The 23,545-nt window shown below is 42.7% G+C and overlaps 1 protein-coding gene across 3 annotated transcripts in view; it reads right to left on the bottom strand.

Moving 5' to 3' along the window:
* The window catches only part of TRPM6 (transient receptor potential cation channel subfamily M member 6), a 93,845-nt gene that overhangs the window by 25,628 nt on the left and 44,672 nt on the right, over positions 1-23,545 (bottom strand). For all 3 annotated transcript variants that reach the window (XM_033163828.1, XM_033163829.1, XM_033163830.1), the window contains 11 exons: positions 20,577-20,691; positions 18,727-18,926; positions 17,266-17,398; positions 14,352-15,475; positions 11,995-12,101; positions 10,976-11,102; positions 9,350-9,447; positions 7,982-8,046; positions 5,656-5,681; positions 3,964-4,011; positions 58-123 (listed from right to left, as the gene is read on the bottom strand). In XM_033163828.1, coding sequence (XP_033019719.1) covers positions 58-123; positions 3,964-4,011; positions 5,656-5,681; positions 7,982-8,046; positions 9,350-9,447; positions 10,976-11,102; positions 11,995-12,101; positions 14,352-15,475; positions 17,266-17,398; positions 18,727-18,926; positions 20,577-20,691 — 2,109 coding nt within the window. The remainder of the gene's footprint in view (positions 1-57; positions 124-3,963; positions 4,012-5,655; positions 5,682-7,981; positions 8,047-9,349; positions 9,448-10,975; positions 11,103-11,994; positions 12,102-14,351; positions 15,476-17,265; positions 17,399-18,726; positions 18,927-20,576; positions 20,692-23,545) is intronic.

Raw genomic sequence — 23,545 nt, 5'->3', positions numbered from 1 at the left:
ACTCAGAAGTAAATCTCACCGATTTCTTTGTGCATTCATAGAGAAGCTGGTACTCACCCAAGAGCTGCACTGGTGTGAAGGGTATTGTATGAGCCAATCTCATTAAATTGTTCCTTTCGACAGCTGCAAAGAAATAGGGCAGGTGGGTCATACTTGAGCAGTGCATGATTTACTCCTCTATTGATGATACTTCTCAACATATGCATGTGGACAAGGCCCTTGGCTCCCAAGCATCAAATCCTCATTATTTATCATCTTTCCAAGTACTGGGTTTCCACTGCCCATCATCACAGCACACATCTCCCTACACTGCACTGGAACAATATAGGAAAAATATGCAGTACAGCTGGGGCAGATAATAATAATAATAATAATAATAATAATAATAATAATAATACAGTAGTTTTTACCCAACATAGCAACCTATCCATCTTCCCTACCACTGCAATCCTTGGCTCAAGCTCAAGCAGTCAAGTTTAGGGACAATGCAGGAATTATTTATTAGGTTTATGTGCTTAGTTCCTGGTTTGTTTGGTGGTGTTGCCTAAACTATGATGTCTTCCGTTTGAGATCAGGTGAAGATGGCATTTAGCATGAATTAAGTAGCATGTCTGTATGCAGCTGCTGTCATAATTTATGCTAAGAACTGTGTAGGCTGGGAAGAAAGAACATGAGTTGTACTGACAAGTACGTAAAAGGCTATGCAACATGTTGTCTGTAGTCACAAGAGTAACTTTTCTTTACTCTTTATTAAGAAAGACAGACATTAGAGACTGTAATCTTGAGAGAGCTCTGACAGGCAGGGGGTGATTAATCTCCTTTGCTTTCAGCCATTTCACCAGCTCAAAATCACACACCCCAGTTGGTTTTCTCCCTAAAGGTGAAAAGATAAGGGACATGTTTTTATCTTTCTCCTTGCAGGGAGAAAAGCAGCCAGGAGATTTGGGGGGGGGGTGGAGTACTAAGAGAAATAGCCTGTTCCTGATATAGGTTCTATGTTTAAAGAAAAATAACAATAATATGAAAGTTTCATGCATCTGTGTGTGATTTGGCTGCAGGCATCTTTCCTGGAAATAAGAGTGCCTCAAGCTGAGGCTCCAAGACTTTGGCCACCTCATGAGAAGAGAAGAGTCCATGGAAAAGACCCTGATGTTGGGAAAGATTGAGGGCACAAGGAGAAGGGGACGACAGAGGACGAGATGGTTGGACAGTGTTCTTGAAGCTACCAGCATGAGTCTGACCAAACTGCGGGAGGCAGTGGAAGACAGGAGTGCCTGGCGTGCTCTGGTCCATGGGGTCACGAAGCGTCGGACACGACTAAACAACAACAGCAGCAGCTCACCAGAGATGGAGTGGTTTGGGAATATCCTAAAACTGAGCTTACCTTGAACAGCCGCTACCCCCAAAAAAGGAATTTATGGCCACACTGAAGGTTGCACAGTGGAAGTGGAAGTCTGATGACTTTCAGTGAGGAGGACAAAACTGCTGCATTTTCAGCAAGGGGCTGTTTAGGGTTGGTTACTGTGGTGGTTTAAAAGGAAAGGAACTACTTTTTTCAACAAAGAGACACTGCTCTAGAAAGCCCAAGCCTAGAATGACATTTGCTCCAATTGCCTCAAGTAGCATTTTTTTAAGTTGTAAGGAAAAAACAGTCCCACAGCTGCCTCCAAAGTGAACAGTTTGCCCTCAAGTCCTATTTGTTCCCCTATTCTAAGCAGAACATCAATGGTGAGGGGTGGGGGGGGGGGGTTATCTCAGCCCCACAGCCAGTAAGATTTTAGCATCCCTGGTTGATATGCTTAGAAGCCTATTTCAGCATTAAGTGGCATGTAAATTAAATAATCAACAACATCTGGGGTGTTGTGTGATGCTGGAGTCTTCTATTTTGGGTATGGTTGAGATTATTATATTATTTTTTTCAATTTTTATGCTGCGCTTCATCTGGAGTTCACAGGTGGTTCACAATTTAAAAATACAAAATGGAAAGACGAAATACATAATAAAACAAAAACAAAAACAAACCAATAACCCCCTTCCCAAAGACACATTTAAAAGGTCATAGAATGTTAAATCAGCCCAACGCCTGTTTGAAGAGAAACATGTTTGCCTGGAACCTAAAGACAGGCATTCCACATATGGGAGCCACCACAGAAAAGGCCTGTTCTCCTATTGCCGACCTCCGGACCTCTCGAAGGGGAAGCACCCAAAGAAGAGCTTCAGATGAGAAATGATGGGAATGTTTTGCCTAACATAGGAAGATACTATCCCTTCCCTTCTGGGAGAGCAAGGAAAATTAACTATTGCACAACACAGGACAATATGTGTAAGGTTCTTTTCTGTAGAGAATGTTTAAAAAGCTTGCCTAAAGTCAAACAAGCCATCTGTGGAACAGGCTGGAATTGAAGTGGGCGAGGCTGTGTTTCCAACCCAGAATCTTAAAATTATTCACAGTCCTAACTAGGCAACCTAACTAGTAGCTATTCTTCAGGATGGAGACGGCATACAGAATCTGCATCTGAAGAAATATTCCAGTGGTAGAAAACAAATCAGGGTTAAGATTCAGAAATAAATAATAATAAATAGGAACTAAATAAGGATAATATTATATTTAGGGAAACATGGTTCTCCAACTCAATTTTGCGGTGGAAATCTTCCTAACCAATCTTCCCAAAAGAAATGCTCTCTTTTGTTTCACACCAGGTTGCCATGGCATTCTTAGCCACAACTCACCCATTGCAGGTGTGTTTGATTTTGGTTGATACATTCATTGGACTTATGATGTACAGTAATAGCTAGATAGGAGGGGAAATTGGCCATAATTGACTAAAAATCTGACACAAGTTTGGAATTTCATTTAACTGTGCTCTTCTCAATTGAAATGTGCAAAGATTTTCAGATTCTAAAGTAAGTGTGGACTATAGTGACATCTACTGGCGAGTTCTACACATTTCTCACCATCCTCACAGAAAAAAAAACACCAGTTTTGTGGCATTCTACTGACTGGTACATGTTCAGATGAAGAATGTAAAACAGAGCTCTTGGCTGAGTAGTGTTCAAATGGTTGAATTGGCAATTAACCAGTTTAAGGTGGAAATCAGAAGCTATGAAGGCTATTTTGTTACATTTGATCTGAATCATCAGTTGTGGCCCACTAGCGACAAGGCAGGCTTCCTAAGATTTGGAGACTTTTCCTTTTAATTCTTGTTTATTTAGAAGAAAATATAAACCACTTAATAAAATATGAACTCTAAGCAGTGTACATAAAACTGAGAGGCTGCAACCGAGACTCTGACACAATCAGCCTGACCTATTTGCTAAAATTACAAAATAAATAAATAACCTCTCCCTGTTTTCAGATATGCAAGGCAGGTGATCATCCTTGACCACTGCTTCTAACCCATGATGAAGTGGATGGTGTGCATTACTTTTTACCACGTTAATGCAGCATATGGGTAAATGATCAGTAGTTGGTCTGGGTGCTGCTCAGATTCCTTCCATGTGAGAAATTTTACTTTAGAAATTCCCAGTTTGAAAACAAACAAAACCTGAAGATAATCCACTTACGGTAGGAACAAGAATATGCAGAAAATATTGCATTTTTATGACAAGTACAAATTAATAGAGAGTAACAAACTGTTGCTTCTGTATGCTCCTATATTATTTCCCTGTGTTGTCTTTGGCTGTGAAACTGCCTTTTCTTCCTTGCCAGTAGTTTTTTTTTAAAAAAAAACTCTGAACTTGGTTCACCAACAACTACAGTACTTGCTATGCAGAAACTAGTGTTAAAGTGATAAATAATCTTCTCACTCACTTCTGTGTTACAAATCACATTAATATCTTGCTTTTGATAACAAATTACTTTTGATAACAAATGAGACTATCAAAAAATGGCAGGGGAAAAGAACTAATATGCTTATCAACTACTACAATAGTTCAGCTATCACTTAGATACTTAATACTTACCTGAGTAATGATGGTGCAGATCTTGAGTCTTTAAGGAGGATGAGATTTCTAACAAACAACAACGGGTTTTTGTTTTAACCAAAGCAAGCAGAGATAAATGTGCTGTTTAAGTTTAAGATTGTCATGAAATAATATGACTGGCTTAGCATTCTATGGAAGGGAATTAATTTAACTGTGTTATAAAGTACAAAATATAGCCTGTGTAAACTGTCAATAAAACAACATGTAATTATGCTGGAGAACACAGAAGGCAGGCAATAGTCAACTCAAGGACACTCAGCTTCTCCAAAACTGAAGAGCTGGAAATTGTACTTTAGGGATGATAAAAACCCCTTTACTGTCCACTGTGCTTCATGGGATCCCAAAGGTATGATCTCCTCCATTCCATCCTCCGTCATTATGCATTCCATTAACTACATGACGACAATGATGCTATAGTAATACTGCTTCATTAACTCATGACATATAAGATGTTGTAAAATTTAAAATAGACAAATAATAAAGAAGCAAAACTAATTTAAAGAGACATTTATAAAGTGGCCCAGATTGTAAATGTACAAAGCAAACTCTGATCTTACTTGAAACAGAGGCTCAATTCAAACATCATCAATGTCAGAGGCATGGTTTGGGATGCCTAACGATGGTTAGGTGTGATGCAGTATGAACCGACAATACATGGTTAGCTTCTCTGACAAACCAGAATCAGAAACCATGATTTGAAGATGGTGTGCAAACCATGGCTTGTGCTAACTAGCGGTATATTTTGGAGTGATGTCTAAACTGACTTCATTTACGGCAGCACACAGGCAACTGTATGCTATGCTTTGTGTATATATTTGTACACTTTTACCATGGTTTGGGTTCTACTGTTGGCTTGTGTTAAGCTTGTGGTCTACTAAAACCCCTAGATCCTTTTCACATGTACTACTGGCAAGCCACGTGTCCCTCATCTTACATTTGTGCATCTGGTTCTTCCTGCCTAAATGCATAACCTTACATTTGTCCCTACTGAAATTCATTTTGTTAGTTTGAGCACAGGTCTCCAATCTGGTAAAGGGAAAGGAACCCCTGACCATTAGGTCCAGTCGTGGACGACTCTGGGGTTGCGGCGCTCATCTCGCTTTACTGGCCGAGGGAGCCGGTGTACAGCTTCCAGGTCATGTGACCAGCATGACAAAGCCACTTTTGGCGAACCACAGCAGTGCACGGAAACGTCGTTTACCTTCCCGCTGGAGCAGTACCTATTTATCTACTTGCACTTTGACGTGCTTTCAAACCGCTAGGTTGGCAAGAACAGGGACCGAGCAACGGGAGATCACCCCATCGCGGGGATTCGAACCGCTGACCTTCTGATCAGCAAGCCCTAGGCTCTGTGGTTTAACCCACAGCGCCACCCTTGATAGGGTGCTATCTGTTATCTGTTAGGCTGATATATATGTGACCTTTCAGGTTTTGCAGACATTCACCACCAGATGTCTAGCAAAGCATGGCCTCATCTTTTCTAGGACTCTTCTGAAGACAGTTTATCTGAAGCATTAACTTTTTTTAAAAAAAAGTCATAAATGGAAGTGTCTTTTCATTGCAGAAGTCTCCAAGTCAACCTCTGAATTATGTATCAAAGTAGTACAACTATAGGAAGGTCTAATTATACATTTTATAACTATGCAATTTATAAATAAGAAAAATGCTTACCAAGAGTTCCATCTGAACTACTCAACCTGTTCAAAATAAAATACTGAAGTTAGCTTTATGTGCTTGAAAAAAAATATCCATATTAGGTATATAATAAATGCAGGAGGGAGAACAAAGTTTCTCATCTTTACAAATAATTATAACAAAAACATGTGCAGTACCACATGTAGAAACATATAATGCTACAGACATTGGAAGGGAACATAAAATTATGTTCACAGTAAGAAGATGTGCAGGACAATATAGGGCTGTTAGAATTGTTCATCTTGAGCAGTACTGACATATGATCCACTAGATTGGCGGCTCCAGGCACACAGGCCAGGAAGCCTTGGCAACCTAAAACAGCCGTTAGACTGTTCTCAATACAGCCAGTATGACTGCCTTCTGTGGTGACATGAAGGTAGTGTCTATGTTGATGGGACAGCTGAGCCTCAGAGAAAATATCTGAAGGTTGGAGAGAAGAATGTGAAATACCCAGCACTGGCAGAAACACACAAAATCCTACTACCACCCCTACACATCAAACTTGGTCTGGTGAGAAAGACCGTAAAAAGCCATGGACCGGACTGGATCACCTGTCAAGTACCTGGCTGCAAAATTCCCTCAACTCAGTGAAGCAAAAATTAAAGAGGCTTTTTTTGTGGGTCCTCAGATCCGTATGGGGTATTGGTTAAGAGTGGTGGACTCGTAATCTGGTAAACAGGGTTCGCTTCCCCAGGGGCGTTGCTAGGGGGTGCGGTGGGGGCGGTACGCCCCGAGTGGCAGGTGTGACAAGCGGCGGGTGGGGGTGACAAGCGGCTGCCCCTCCCGCCACTCCCCACGCAACACCGGTCACCCTGGGAGCAGCAGCGCTGCACCGACGGGGTGCTCCCTCGGCCGTGCGCTGTTGCTCCCGGGGCGACGGAGCAAGCGGCGGCGCATGGGGGTGACAAGCAGCAGCCCCTCCCGCCATTCCCAAGCGCTGCCGCTCCCTCTGTCACCCCAGGAGCAACAGCGCACGGCCGAGGGAGCACCCTGTCCGTGCAGCGCTGCTGCTCCCGGGGTGACCGGCAGCGTGGGGAGTGGCAGGAGGGGCCGGCGCTTGTCACCCCCACGCGCTGATGCTGGCTCAGTCGCCCCGGGAGCAGCAGCGTCGGACCGCCGCTTCCACAGCCTCCTTTTGAGCCGCAGAGCTTAAACGGGGCTCTTCAGCTTAAAAGGGGGCTGCAGAAGCGGCGGCGGCACTCCCGGAAACGCCCCGGGGGCGGGGCATCGTGACGTCACAATGTGCCGTCACGACGTCCCGCCCCCGGGGTGTTTCCTTTGGCGCCCCGGGTGCCGTGGAGCCTAGCTCCGCCACTGCGGCTACCTACTCCTCCACATGCAGCTGCTGGGTGACCTTGGGGCTAGTCACACTTCTCTGAAGTCTCTCAGCCTCACTCACCTCAGAGTGTTTGTTGTGGGGGAGGAAGGGAAAGAAGATTGCTAGCCACTTTGAGACTCTTTAAAAGTAAAGGTAAGGGGACCCTTGACCGTTAGGTCCAGTCACAGACAACTCTGGGGTTATGGCGCTCATCTCGCTCTATAGGCTGAGGGAGCCGGTGTTTGTCCTCAGACAGCTTCCGGGTCATGTGGCCAGCATGACTAAGCCGCTTCTGGCGAACCAGAGCAGTGCACGGAAATGCCGTTTACCTTCCCACTGGAGCGGTACCTAAAGCGAGATATCAAATCCAAACTCTTCTTCTTCTTCAAAGACAGTATGTTTGACAACCTGCTTCAGGGTGACAGGAAAAAAGCCTGGGATGTGTTTTGTCTGGTGTTAACTAACTTTCTCGGGAATGTCAGGACAGAAAACTGCAAGGAACTGGTTGAGGACATGTTGTCTCTGTATTATAAACTTGGCTCCAATATGTCCTTAAAGACCCACTTTTTCCATTCCCATTTGGATTTATTCCCCAACAACTACAGTATGGTAAATCATCAGGAAATTGCAACAATGGAGAAACAATAGCAGGGAAAGTGGTCTACTTCCATGTTGGCTGGCTACTGTTGGATGTTTGCCAGAGATGATCCTGAGGAACAGGCAGAGTGGCATCAGACGCAGAAGCTGGCTCTCACTGGTCCTTGTTGTATGTACATATTCCTTGATTATGTAATAGACTATTGCAGATCACTAAGAAACAGTAGCCAATTTTGCATTTTCATTGTCATATTCGGGTTCAGCTACTTTTATCTCAGAGGTGTTACTTTTGTCAAAATTTGTTCTGCAGTGATATTACCAACGTTGCATATCTAAAGTGAACCAAGGAAGACAGATGTACCTGGTGATACAAACAGGACTACTTACGAATGGCTCCGGCTCAAATTATTCTTCCTATTTTTCCTAGTCCAAGTCATGCTGTTATTTAAATCCTGAAAGGGGAGGGAAATTAAAACATGTCCTGATTCCGTGGCTTCTTGGGCATGTTGTCCTCAAGTCTGCAGCCATGTTTATCCAGGAATCATAATCATCATCATCATCATCATTTTATCTGTATGCCACCTTTCCACTGTTAAAATTATGCTCAAGGTGGCTTACTACTTAAAAATATTTACATAATTACAAACGTAAAACAAGTAGTCATAAAAAATAAATAAAACACATCCAAAAATACACAACCAAATTGAACTATTTCTACATAGATCATAAGATCTAAAAATAAAGATACAAAAAAAATAACACCAACAACAGTAGGAATACCGCAGCCCATGGATGTAGCCAGCATTTATGTTTGGGGGGGCAGGATTTATGTTAGGCATGGCAGAACCAAGCTATGACACAATTGGTCAATTAGTGAAGTATTTTTATTTATTCACTTGATATAGAGGCTGGCAGCTGACCCACTGACCTCTCCTGGATATGCCCATGCCCCTGCCCCATATTCTGTTCAGCCTCATCTTCTGTCACTGTCATCATTCAGGGCCCAGACCTCCCAGGCCAGGTGGGAAAGACCTGCAAGGCAAGGAGCCACCAAGATGGCAATGTTTGACCTAAGGTGGGAGGCTACTCTACTTTGGTGCAGGATGTTTATAAAGACTTCTGTGGTATCAAGAGAAGCAGTTAAAATGTCCTGCCAATTCTATTCCCAAGTCTGTTTTGATCAGCAAGCTGGTCTACTTAAGTCAATGGCAAAAACATCATTGACTTGAATTGCCCTTGATGTCCTGGTTTTCACTACTTTGGTTTGCATAAATTAGTTCAAATGGAAAGGAAAAAATCTAAAGGTAAATGCATAATCCAAAATACAAATAGAAGGATGAGTTTAATCCCCAAATTGCAAGGAATAATTATATCACCAAACAGCTAAGAAGTTTGCTTAATATCGTTCTTCAATAGAGCCGACCCTACTCACTCTATTTTCTTAATGGCCTAGAGAATTACCATATAAAACCTCAGTTTAAAAAAAAGTATCCTCTTCATATAGACTCCCATTTCATGATTCAATAGTTTAATGGCTTTTTATTAATCTTTTCTGAAGGTTAAGTGGTTAATTACTTATTTCTTACCCAGAGTCTACTGTGCCTGCTGCATAAAATGAAATTTCTCAAGAAAAGTTTCTTCCTAGTGCTCAGCCGTGAATTCAGACCAAGATATAGCACAAGAATCAGTGGGTTGGGCATAGATTTATAGAAGGTAAAGAGCTGACTAGCAATATTCTATGTCTTCAAGCCTTACCTCTTGTGATTGCCTCAGGTAGTCACAAATCTGTACCGTGTGTCTTGCTGTTTCTTGGTTTTTCATTCTGTGGCGCATGCAACCAATACGGTCCAAACCTAGCCAAGTAAGCAAGCACAGCAAGAGCACATGTATGTATGAATAGCCCAGTCTGAACAGGATGTTCTGCGCCTCTGAGAAATGTACAGGATACTGCAATATTGGAGACACTGCATTTCTTATTGAGCCTTTGCAACCTAGTGCATTGCCTCTCACCCATAGAAGCCAACTCTTAGGGGCCAAGGTCCCTTCACTGCCGCCACACCCACAAATAAAAGTTGATGGGAGGCTTACTTGGCCACCCCCAATATTTGCTCCCATCACCGCAGCAGACAGTGGACAAGAGGAGGAGAAAGAGAAGTCCCTTCCCATCTCTTCTCCCAATGGTATGCTGCCACCACAGCACAGGCTGTGACATTGAAGGGAATGGGAAACAAGGAGAGGGAATTTGAGCAGCCCATGGACCAAATTCAGATCAGCTTGGCAATGAGGTGAGCATTTTCCATTTTGGGAGGAAGGAGGTCGGCTTATTCTGGAGACACTCCAATGCAAGGTGGGAAGGTCATTGACCATCATGACTTTCCTGTTCAGAATCTATGGAATGTTTCCAGCAGATCTGCAAAATCAAGCTATATGCAAGCTCTTGGTGTTATCGTGCCCTATAAAGCAATAGAATTGGAAGCATACCCTGTCACCTCACCCAGGTCAGTATTTCAAATGTAGAGTTGATGCTCAGGGAGTAGAAATAAAACAACTTCCTATTCATTAAGGTAATTACTGTGCCACAAGTGGAGTATAATACATAGGCAATCAAATCAAAACACATTTTCTAACAGCATGCATTGAGGGATATCATTAAATCCGAAGAAGAAAAAGAAGAAGAAGAAGAGGAGGAGGAGGAGGAGGAGGAGGAGGAGTTTGGATTTGATATCCCGCTTTTCACTACCCGAAGGAGTCTCAAAGCGGCTAACATTCTCCTTTCCCTTCCTCCCCCACAACAAACACTCTGTGAGGTGAGTGGGGCTGAGAGACTTCAAAGAAGTGTGACTAGCCCAAGGTCACCCAGCAGCTGCATGTGGAGGAGCGGAGACGCGAACCCGGTTCACCAGATTACGAGACTACCGCTCTTAACCACTACACCACGCTGGCTCTCTTAGAAGAGAAGTATGTACTATATACTGTTCCCAGGTTTCCTATTTTCTCAGAAGCTGACCTGTAATCTGTCACTGATTAGTCTATAAGTGTGAGAGGGAGGTTTGGGGAGGGGTCAGGTGGATTTGGTGCTGAGTATTTGGCTCCTCTCACCCGTCTCAATGGTTTTTCAACCTTGCAGCTTGCTGGTATAAGCTAAACTGAAGGGCTCTTGGCTTGAGACAAACAGCCAATAAACAAACAGAAAAGTGTGAAATTTCTGGAAGTCAATCCAGACCCAGATGATACAGCAGGAGAGATACTTCACAAGAAATTTAATAGCCTATCCCCACAATTTGTTCTCTTAAGAAGGCTATTGTGGGTGGTATTTATGGGTCCTGGCTGCCACCAAACATTGCAAGTTCTACCTATCATTATTTGCTTTGGATTACATACTTAGCTGATTGAAGCGAGGTGAAGTTAGCTCATTTGTTCTGTGTCCCCATTTGTCTCCCACAGGTCTGCTTTCAAGTGGCTCTGAACTAACTTGGGTGCTCTGGGGACAACCATCAACTGTAATCATCTGCCAAAAGAAAAGGGAAAACAGTAATTAGCCGAAGATGACAGGTAGTTGAGCTTAAGTTGCCAGTAGCATAATCCTTTCAAACCACTCCAGCAGGAAAGTCCCTTATACATAATGGGGAGGGCAGATAATTGTTTGCAAATGTTACATGAATAAAGCATTAGCAGTAACAAAGAGGAAGTATAAAACAAAAAATAAAAATAAAAAATTCCTTCCAGTAGCACCTTAGAGACCAACTAAATTTGTTCTTGGTATGAGCTTTCATGTGCATGCACACTTCACTAACACTTGTAAGAAGTCATAGCCAAGATGTTTTTATCAGAGTAAAAAGGGGGGTGGGTATTGGACAGCTGGATTTCATTCAGAGCTACTTGCTTCCCCCTCCCCCCAATAATGTGAGCATGAGCCAAGCAGCTTCCAAATGTGCAATGATTAATCAGCAATGCCGGTAACAGTTCTAATAATCATCTTGACAGCAGAGCTGAGCTTTCATGACTGTGTAATTCTATATTTATTCAGCCTGTTGTTGTTCAGTCGTTCAGTCGTGTCCGACTCTTCGTGACCCCATGGACCAGAGCACGCCAGGCACGCCTATCCTTCACTGCCTCTCGCAGTTTGGCCAAACTCATGTTAGTAGCCCCTTCATGGATCACTGCCTTGTCGTGGCGAAGGGGCTTGAATTACTCAGGGAAGCTATGGACAGGTCAAGAAGGACAGGTCATAGTGGAGAGTTTGGACCAAACGTGATCCACCTGGAGAAGGAACTGGCAAGCCACTCCAGTATCCCTGCCAAGAAAACTCCATGGACAAAGACAAATGGACAAGGACAAAGACATTCAGCCTGTTAAAAAACAGTAAAAGGACACACAATTCTAGTTCCACCTTCACCTACCGGCACCTGAAGAGTTTTCTGTTTCTTCCTCGAAGATTTCCTTTCTTTGTTTCCAAGTTTTGCCTTTGCCAATACTGGCTGATGTGCCTCTGCAGATTTTGATAGCTCTGAGAGTAAAAGGGCATATTTCAAAGAAAACTCAGTAAAGTTTCACACCTACTGTTAGTAATTTCATTCTCTCATTGCTGTTGGATCTCGTGATCCACTGTTTACATTCCACAGTGATAGGAGTGTGGGAACGGAATTCAGACACTGTACTTCCGTTCTGTGTGCTTTTGTACTTCTTCTTTGTTCTCTGCTTTCGGACAGAGAGGACGTGTGAAGCTGCTGCTGCTCACACTATGTTTGTTGTTTTGATCTGCTGTAAACAAAGAAGCTTCCGTGATGCCAAATACCCACAGCCTCACTTCTTTGCTGGTACTCTGCTACTGCTAATAGCATGCCCACAGCTCCACTGGATGTGGGTCGCTGGACACCTGCGTACGAGGAAGGGATGTACACATGCCTACCTGGTATTCAGTCTAATTGAACTAATTCAGTGAGACTTTCTGAGCAGTGACACAAAGGATTGGATTGTTACAGTAATAAGAGTTTTCCTATCTAGCCATTTTACTACTGTGTATAAGGGTCAACACCTGTGCTAGCCACATTAAAACAAACTTAAATTTTAAAAGTGTGCAGAGTAATATATTGTTTGCTTTGATAGTGCATTGGTGGAAACTGAAACTAATGCAAAGAATTCTGGACACTTTCCTCCGTTACACTGCCTCCCCCTCCTCTTAGACTATATGTTTGCAGTCATCACATTGCTATCAATATTTATCATTTATCTTTTGCTTGCAAAATGTGAGCCTCAGAGAAAAGTCCTACGCTGTTCAATTGACATTACTCCCAAGTAAGTAATGCCTGCAGACTCTGCATTTTATTTTTAACATTGCATTTTAATGCATTTTTATTGCATTTTGTGACATTGTCATTTAAAACTGTTGCAAGCCACCCTGATGGACTAGAAGTGTAGAAAAGAAATCTCATTAATCATTTTATATATTTATACTGTTTATAAACTCATCTGCAGTCTTAGGGCTCATCCACACTTACCTTTTGCCCCAAGCTTTCTAGGTTCATGTTTTAAAGCTCAGTGTCTGAGTATTGCCCCCCCCCCACTACAGTCCCCAGGAAAACCTGCTCTTAATGCCAAATTGGAACAAACAACAATTAGGGGTTTCTGCAGAGTGTTTGCTCCAATTCAGTGGTAAAGAGAGGGTTTTCGCAAGGAAAGCGTCTGGGCAAAAAAATTAAAAAGTGCTCAGACACTGAGTTTTAAAGCACAGACTTATGCCTAGAAATGTGACACAAAAGGAAGTCTGGATGAGCCCTTAATGCACAGCACTAATTACACTCAATTACTTTGTTCCAGTCACCACAACTCTAAGATGCATGTTGCTGTAACAAACAATTAGAAATTCTGTGAATGCCTTCTCCTCTACTTTTGCCCTTTTTCTTATTTACAAATAGAGAACTGGACTGAAGTGCAGTCACTTGCCCAGACCAAACAAGTTGATTACAGAGAATCCAGATTCATTGAATCCAAAGTAAGTTAATAAAACAAACTTATCAATTCCTTGGATCACACTCAGGATACAGCAGTGGTTTGGAGTTCTGTTTTGTAAGGTTTAAATTTTTAATCAGATATATCAATTAAAATTTTGATTACTTTATGAGGCCCAATTCTAATTAGTGAAAGGAAATGTAAAATGTGAGGCTAAGAATTAATAGCACACTCTTTATTGAGTCTGCATTGGCTATGGTGTGTCATGGCAAGAGAGTACATGAAAGCTGGTTTTTCTTCGAATAATGTGATAGGTGTTATTTATTAAATTATGAATGCTCATGCTTCTATACTTTAAAAAAGCCTCCTAAATGGAGGTTTTTATAAAGTGCTAATGTAAGTAAATATAATCTACTGATTACTTGATTGATCTTTAAAATCATTAATTAGTCAACAGCTCCATTTGAGCCAGTTTGACAGTAAGCATATACCCTTCATTTCTGAGAAGTGGATGGAAAAGGCAGTAGGTCTAGGGCAGAGGACAACCACCACCCCACAGCTATCACTCAACAATGACCCCCAAACAGCTGGGAAGGGATTGGAACTTCTTTGTGGAAAGTGGCTTAAAGCAATGTAACATTTATTTGTTTATTCAAAACATTTATATATTGTCTTTCATAATAGTGGTCAAGGCATGCTTTAGAAAAATCTTTATTAGAAACAAAACAAACCGGAGATCACCAGAAGATTAATACACAAGAACAGCAGTAAAATCAATCAAACAGCAACAACCATGTGTGGCCATTACCTTTTATTCTGAAGGTCTTTCCCACTTTCTCTGCTTTGCGGGACCAGAATCCACTTCCCTTGCCGAAAGGCCAGTTTTTCCTGCGTGGATTGATCCAGACTGACATGCTGCGCTGGAACGGGAGAGGAGACTGGGAGCTGTCACTACTGTAGCCTGATCTGTCAGAAGCGTAGGAAAACGATTTGGATTCATTTATCTGTGCATGTTGATGATTACGGCAGCCTTTATTGTAGGTAAAATGTGTACATGTCAGCTGCCTTGACTTGTTGCTAAAATAACTCTTTTCATCATCTCCCAAGAACCCCCAGTTCACATAACCTCCTTCAGGTTCCTCACTGTGCTGATGGGAACGCATAGAGACCTCACTGGCCATTCTAGGTTCTTGGAAGTTCAAATAGGGTTCAGTTATGTTTTCACTATCCTCTTTGTCTGATGAAAATTCCAGTTCCCATTTTTCATTGATAACTGGATTTCTTTCTGGAGCCTTGTGCACATCCAGCTGAGCAGTGATGCTGCCATGCTTGGTTTGGGGTTTAGCTTGCAGTTCATCTTCTCTGAGCAGAGTACTTGAGAAGGCTGAACTTAAGGTGGCATTTTCAGATAAAGAGGCTCCTTGCTGACCAGAAGGAACCAGGAGGAATTGTCCATATCTAGGGGCTGATTTACACTCTGATGATACCCCAGAGGTTAGTGTGTCGTTTTCAATTTCTTGCTCCTGATGTTTGCTTATTGATTTGATCTCTTTGTATTCCAGGGCTCCAAGAATGCCACGACGAGCCCCTGGGGGCCAATGTGTCCTGGCCAAGCCTTTCTGAAGAGAAGGTGGCATGCTGTAGTAATTATACTTCTTATCACACACACTTTCCATACTGCCCAAAGCCTTAGAGCACATGGAATTGCTCCAGCTATGGGGAAGCTTCCTGTAGGTTTGATGCTTCTTGTGAGCAAGAAGGGCCTCCTCTACTTGCAAAGTGTCCACAGCTGAAATGACTTTAAGTGTATCGACGGTTAAAGCAGAGAGGTCTTGTAAGTGTCCGAGCTGGCTATCCAGGGCAAGCAAAGCATCTTTGACATAAAATACTTTCTCATGTACCTCCTTCAGTTGTGAAAACATCTCTTCCACTCTAAGAGAAAATAATAGATGTATTAAAAACTGCATTATATATATTCTTCAGTATATCAGTTAAATTAATAACATTTCATAAATTAATAACATTTCATTTTTTGAATAGTGAATGGAACCACTGAATAGTTCACCTCAAATAGTGAATGGAACCAGTGTTCTAGTATTGGCTAAAGAGGCCCTGTATAGCTCAGGATCAGATTCCCTGAGAGAACCCAAGAGCCTGCTGGATCTGGCCAATGCCTTCTCCCATGTACTATGACCTGAAAGCATCTGGCTCAAAGTGGTGTGGAGAACTGCTTTCTCCATGGTGGCTCCCAACCTGTGGAGAGATTTCCTGTTGGATAACAGGCAGACACCAAGTGTGGGGTGCTTCTGCTGGTTATTAAAAATGTATTTATTTATCTGGATGTTTCCTGACAATTAATACTGGCTCCCAGCATTTTCTGGCCACTGTAATTGAGATTAGTTTTTATTGCCATATTTTGTTGTTACCCTATTGTCCTGTGAACTGCCTTGGTGTTTCTTTTGAAATGAAAGTTAGTATGTAAATTACAAATAAATATGATACTAATGTGAGAAATCAATTAATTTATCTGTAGAATTAATATATTCTTTTCCCCGAGAACTAGAGTGTGCTACAGAATAACAAATTATGTTATATACTTTCATAAAATTTGATACCTGATAAGTATAAACAAACTATAAGTCCAACTCTACAATTCTATGATTCTAAGTGGAAACTGGTACCAATGTTTGAAATGGGTGTGTAAAATGTTGCCTGAAGTATTGCTCTTTTGTAATTTTGTAAACCACAGAGCCTAGGGCTTGCCAATCAGAAGGTCAGCAGTTCGAATCCCTGCCACGGGGTGAGCTCCCATTGCTCGGTCCCTGCTCCTGCCCACCTAGCAGTTCGAAAGCACGTCAAAGTGCAAGTAGATAAACAGGTACCGCTCCGGCAGGAAGGTAAACGGCATTTCCGTGCACTGCTCTGGTTCTCCAGAAGCGGCTTAGTCATGCTGGCCACATGACCCAGAAGCTGTCTGCGGACAAACTCCGGCTCCCTCGGCCTATAGAGCGAAATGAGCGCACAACCCCAGAGTGGTCTGCAACTGGACCTAACGGTCAGGGGTACCTTTACCTTTAATTGAAAAATCTTCAAATCTGAAATTGTTGCTGAATGTAAAAAGCAATAATATATTAGGGAGAAAAATGTTTTCTATTTGCTAGCCTCTTTAAATTTTTCTCATGGTTTCTATACCAAAAAACCTCCACTTATAGTGGATTTCAAGTCTACCAAATCTATCTCACTTCTCAAAATGTCTTTCAACAAGATCCATTTAGATTATGACAGGGCCCATAATAGAGTTGAATAAACCCTCATCTTGTCTGTTAGCTCATTTTAGCTAAATAACTTTAGGCAATCTTTCTAAGCCTTCACCTTAAAAAACTGTTTAGGTTTTGCTACTATTTGGGGTTGGAAATGCTGAAATAGATGCTCTGAATCAGTATAAGGTGGTACTCCATGTGGCCTTAAATAATGGAAAGAATTGCTGCATTTAACATACTAAGGGAACTCAAAGAGTTTAGCTGCATTTTGGCTGACATTCAATATGCACAACCCCACCTTTTCTAAATATATTAGCTTTACCTTTCTGAACCTATCTGATTCTGCACAGACAAGAAGAATTACATGAACCTGTGTATTTAGGACTGCAGTCTGCACTTCAGCTTGTTTTTGTACTATGAATTGCAGTACAACTAATATTGTCAGGGGACAAGTTATCTTACCTTTCAGTTGTGACACGAATCCTTTCACTGTCGCTGGAATGCAGGCTTCCCTTCTTCTCATGCAGGTACTTTTCCACACACTGCTCTTCAAAATCATGAAGTTTTTTCAATTCCTCATCACTCAGATACAGCTCTGGATAATGGTGATTAGAAGAAAGTTTAAACACAGTGACGTAAACATGTCACTTGCAAAGGGCTGGCTCAAAATATTTTTCTGTCTAAGGTGAAATGCAAGATTCCCACCCCATGTACAGAAGCTGATTGGAGAGCAGCTGGATCTTATTTTAACACCAGAGATGATGTCCCTGCTGTCCACCTAGAATCTACTGCCTGAAGCAGTTACCTCACTCTGCCTAATGCACTTCCAATAGCATGAATCTTCAAAGAATATTAGACAATAGGTATGAAGGGTGGTGTAACCAAGGTTGAGACCAGGACATGTGGCACCACAGTATGTCACAGGGACCGGTAAATGAATTCACCATTGAGGGGACAACTTTGATGTGGCACTTGAAAGGGCAAAATTAATCACTCAACCAGGTAAGAGATTTCAAGCAATTTTGTACACATTGAGACACTATTCACTCCATCACATAAACATATGGACATTGGCAGCAGGGGTAGCAGGTACAACTCCCAGTTCTTTCCTCCTCAAAGGACACATTCCTTGAATATCTGCCCAGGGCTCCAGCAAACCACTTTTGAAACTGAGGAAACTTCAGAATACAATTTGAGACAGGGCATGGAATGGTCAAAGAAGAAAAATTTAAAATATCCTATTTGGTGCACCTAGTTGCTCTTTAGATCCTTGCCCATAGAATCTACTTGTATTATTTTTGTTCTACAGCACTAATTCCTGTTTTGTTTGTTCCGTCAGCCCCAACCCAAAATGAGAATTTCACATTTCAATTTCATTTCCATTTCTTGCTTTTTGGTTTCGTGAACTATACCACGAATAACTACAATGCATCTAGAAAGCATCTTCCTCACAATTTCCAAACTGTTCCTATGCTGAAAATACCAGTGGCAACTGCATAAGTGAGACTGACAAATAAATGTTGAATTCAGATGTGTATTTGTAATAGAGTGCATGTTTCCCAGACATGGCTTTCAATCTACTTTGGAACTGTACCATGATTTGTTGAGGAATGATCAAGTCACTACAGCTAAGTTTTGGCAGTCAGATTCCACTGGATGGTGCTATTTTCTTATGTCTTCTTATGTCTTAGGAGTTATGTGGTTCCAGAAAACCTATTAAGGAGCAATGCACCTGCCACTGAAATGGAAACAGCTCCGAGGTGCGAATATTATCTACAGGTAACTGCTCTAAGTACACGGAACAGCCCTTAAGTTTATGATGAACAGAAACAAAGTTAAGATCCCATGACAGAAAGTCTATGGATTTACTGACTTCAGGCATAGTATGAATAAGGAGCACCAGAAAGAACAGGCTCTGCTTACTCAGTTCAACATGCCCCTCTTCTTGGTCCAGCTCATTTGGCAGCCGGCGATGGCAAAGGCAATTTATGAGGATGCCGATATGGCTCAGTATGATAAAAGGTGGTGGTAGCCATGGCTTTTCATGATACATCATGATGTACCGATACCGGTTGTATTTCCAGAGTTTGTTTGATATGGATTTCATATCAAAATAAACATTACTGAGAATGCAAAAGAAAAGGGGTGTGGGAGAGAGAGAGAGAGAGAGATCCATAAGACTTTTTTAAAAACAATGTTAAAATATGTAGTACAATATAAATTAAGATAATGAACAAAAGGTAAATATATTAACCAAGCAAAATATAGAGACCAGTGTTGCCCAGAGAGTGAGACTGACAAAACTTGCTGTGGGATCTAGACACATAATACTTACTAATAATGGCAATACTGATTCGGTTTATTAAGCTTTTACCGACAAATAATTTTAAAAATAAACATATTCAAACAGACAACATCAAAGCAGTTACTTATGACTTGTTCCTTTGAATTGCTCAGCTGCAACAGAACCTCATACAACTGAGAGGATTAAACAATTGTGTCTGACATACAGGGAAATGCCAACATACCAAATACATGTGTCTTTTCATCCTTCACTTTATCTCACGGGTCTTACAAAGTCATTCAGCACATTTGGAATTCTGAGAGGGTGCTGTGGGTCCACTCTGGTTACCTCTTCCACCACCCACCCCCAGATTTCTTCTCCACCACCAAGAGATAAAAAGAAGTGTGTGACCATGGCTCTGGGTGAAAGTTGGGTCCAGAAGAATTAAAATGGGTCTTCATGAATTTGTATGATTTTACACAGGGTTGTGTCCCCCCCCCCCAAAAAACCCCATCAAATTAAAGATTAGAGTAGTGGACAATGCAAGTTAAAGAACAGATCCTGAGTTTGCCAGCACCACAAAAATCCAGTGTGCAGCTTCATGGTTTTTTACACAGGAAAACAACAGGGGAGGGGCCATGGAAGTGTTGCAGACACGAGGGTAAGTCTTTAAGACAGAGGTTTTCAACCTTTTTGAGTCCAAGGCTTCCTTGACCAACTATATTCTTTCTGCAACTCCCCTGTGGGGCTCAGGAGCCCAATTATGTCCCCCCTTGCCTGCAGAGCTGGCAGTCTCTCACCCTTTTATGAACACCCTCCCTTGTGGAGTGTTCCCTCAGCCTTCTCTCCTCTCCCATGTCCTTGGGAGTCCTCTGGGCAGCAGCTGCTGCTACTACCGCCCCTGGTCTCTGAAGCTGCCCTCTGCCCCAAAGAGAGGTGCCTCTTCACACTGCCCCACAGGGATCTGGGCAGAGGATGCCACCCGCCTTAGTGGCCCAATGGAGATTGGTGAAAGGTGAACATGAGGCCAGCACCTTACCCTGGGAGGGCTGCTGCAGCAAACAGCTGTGGAAGCCTTTGGGAGGCAGAGATGTGAGAGGGCATTCGAGGAAAGAGGGACAGAGGCCAGTGTTGCCTGCGGAACCCCTTGCCGACATTCAATGCACCCCAGGGTGCCATGGCATACTGGTTGAAACCTACTGCATTACAGGGCACCACAGCGTCTGCAGATGATGTTGGCAATCTTAGCACTAATTTAGTGGTGGTTGTTAAATGGTATAAAAGTTTCCCTTTGTCCATAGGCAGCTGAAAATGAAGCTTAAAGTTGTGTAATCTACTAGAGATGAGCAGAAAGTAAACCATTCCACACATTTATCATGGTAGTCCAGAATGCTGCGTCTCCTCTATTACTCCTTTTGGTGGAGCCCTAGGCTGGGTGGGTCCACTTAATGTAGAAATACCAACAACAGGAAATATGACAGGCACTTACTTGAAGAAAGCAATCAGAAGATTGACCATGATGATGTACTGTACAAAGAGATAGACAGCTTGAAGGAATGGTGTGAGGAAGGAACCAGGAGGACAGTCGGGGTTTGCTTCACAAGCTGTAAATTTAAAAAGGAAAGCTTCTGTATGCAACACTAGCATAGGAATGGTCAGCTAATTAACGATAGATTTCTCATTCATAGGATAGGCCAAGAAGGCTTGTTCTTTCCCCGCAACCAAGGGTATCGGGCCATGGCATGCTTTTGTGACCTAGGAAGTGGAAGAGGAGGATGACACCTGGCATATGGCATCATAGTGTGGAGTAAGTGGGAAAACACCCTATTCACCATTGCCAGTCCGTGGATACAGAAAAAAATTCTACTTGTCATAGACCAGCCAAATAAATCACACTGTGAGCTGAGGAGGGTATTTGTGCCACTGTGAGGAGAAGCAGAAGACAAGGGGAAGGGGAGACCGGTTGGTTGGTTGGTTGGTTGGTTGGCACTTAAAAGCAGTGCCAGGTGCAAGCCCTATGATGAGTCCTTGCAAAGGGGAGAGGAAAACCTATATAAGGCTGCTTCCCCTGGAGAGAGTTTCCCACCCGCCCACCTTTAGGTTAGAGCTTTCACTGAGCAATTTTGGGTTGCTGGTTGACAGGGCCAGAGAGGATTTTTTTCCCTCTCAACCTGACTGGCACTTGGTTGGAGGGTTTTTCACCTTTCCCTCAGTGAAATTATGGCAAATGACATTTTTTTGTATGGGGACAGAAATGGCACTGGACAGGATCAACATAGTATGGGGCAGCCCAAAGAGGCCTGAGGGGAGGATTGACCACAGCACCCCCCCCCAAGCTCAGTGCTGGGGTATCTGCCTGGTAGGAATCTGCAGCCTGGTCGCCCAGTGAGACCTTGCTTGCTTGGCGTGCACCACACCAAGGTTCAACACTGGCTGACTCCCATGGAATGGGTTTGGGGCAGTCCAAACCCAGTGAATCCATTCCATCAGCATGGAATGATGTGGAATGATGAACAGATCCTGGGACCCAGTGCCATGCCAACCCTTGCCCTGCCTGCTGCTGTCAATAAAGATTTGGCCTGATTTTATCCTATCACCATTGTACAGTCTTGTTATTTTGCTGCTCTCATGGGACACATAATACGCCTTCCGGGGCAAAGAATTCAGTTTGACCTTATTAGGTACTGCTTAGGGTGCTGGCCATTCCGGGCTAGGATGCACATGGGTGGGATCAGGACCACTTTTTGGGCCATCCTGTCTCATCTATCTGGAGTTATAAGGCCCTGGGCTGCAGTGATATGGGAAGGGCACCCTACCGTACTTACCCTCTGGGTGCGGCCTGTGGAAAGAGGGTAGGCAACACAGTCTATTACACACAGGCAGGGGACTATTTCCCCACACTAGTAGTTTCCTTCTACAGGTATGTTCTGTGATTAACAAAGTGGCCAATAGTTCAGCCACGTTTTTGCCATCTAACCCTTTAGCCAACCCTCAGGTCGCAACAACAGCCAGCATAAAAGCAAGAGTAAATCTTCACAGACTTTAAATGCTAATAAATGAACAGAAATAAGTACAGCATCCCCAGCTATTAAAAATGATTTTCTTCTATTCTGAGCTTCTGTATCTATACTTTTAAATTTAAAGACACCTGATACAATACAGTGGTACCTCGGGTTAAGAACAACTTAATTCGTTCCAGAGGTCCATTCTTAACCTGAAACTGTTCTTAACCTGAAGCTTAACCACTTTAGCTAATGGGACCTCCTGCTGCCGCTGCGCCGCCAGAGCACAATTTCTGTTCTTACCCTGAAGCAAAGTTCTTAACCTGAGGAACTATTTATGGGTTAGCGGAGTTCTTAACCTGAAGCATGTGTAACCTGTACAGTGGTACCTCGTGTTACGAACTTAATCCATTCTGGAGGTCCGTTAGTAACAGGAAACCGCTCGTAACATGATGCGTGCTTTCTCTAATGGTGGTTCTCACTGCGCGTGCGCCACCATAACACAACTTCCGCTCGCATCCTGGGGCAAAGGTCGCAACAAGGGGCATCTACTTCCGGGTTAGCGGAGCGCATAACCCGCAGCATTCGTAAGGGGGGCAGTATGTAATACGAGGTACCACTGTATTAGGGTTTTTAAAAGTATACATAATATTGAAGTCTATTCCAATTTATACTAAGAAAAATTTGAGAAACTACTGAACTACAACTCTATTTTTAAAAATCCTATCTGTTCAACCCTTTATACATTGCAGTAAGACAAGCATCCTCAACTGCTCCATTCCAATCACCTCTTTTAGAGAAAACAAAATACTCATACGGGGCCCTCATTCCTTGTTGAGAGCTGCTAGCCTTCTTCCAGTGACCTTTGATCTAGTTTGGACATACTAGAAGCACAAATCCTGCCTCTGCTGCCCCTTTGATCTGGCCACTCCTTTCTGGTTGACATCACACATACACACACACACACACACACACACCCCACTGCAGACTAGGACACAAGCAGCTCATTGCCTTGCTTTGCTGTGTGTGTGTGGGGGGGGTTTGAGGCCACATTGGCATGGAGCAGAAACTTCAAAAGAACTGTTGTGAATGCCAAAATACCAGAGGAAAAAATAGAGAATTTGAGAACTGAGCTGTAACCAAGACCTACAGGTCAACTACAAATTGATATGTGCTCACTTTTGCTTCTACAAAACTATGGCATTTGTGGGTTTAAATTTCATACCTATGCTGAGTAGCTCACTCGTTCAACTTTATATTCTAAGTTATACATAATACATTTTGTGCTAGTTACAGGTGGGTAGCCGTGTTGGTCTGCCATAGTCAAAACAAAATCAAAAATTCTTTCTAGTAGCACCTTAGAGACCAACTGAGTTTGTTCCTGGTATGAGCTTTCGTGTGCATGCACACTTCTTCAGATACATTTTGTGCTGTTAAAGCAGGAAAACAAGAAATA

The sequence above is a fragment of the Lacerta agilis genome, chromosome 11 (assembly GCF_009819535.1).
Source record: "Lacerta agilis isolate rLacAgi1 chromosome 11, rLacAgi1.pri, whole genome shotgun sequence".
Lineage (NCBI taxonomy): Eukaryota > Metazoa > Chordata > Lepidosauria > Squamata > Lacertidae > Lacerta > Lacerta agilis.
This window is presented reverse-complemented; position numbering and strand designations above follow the sequence as displayed.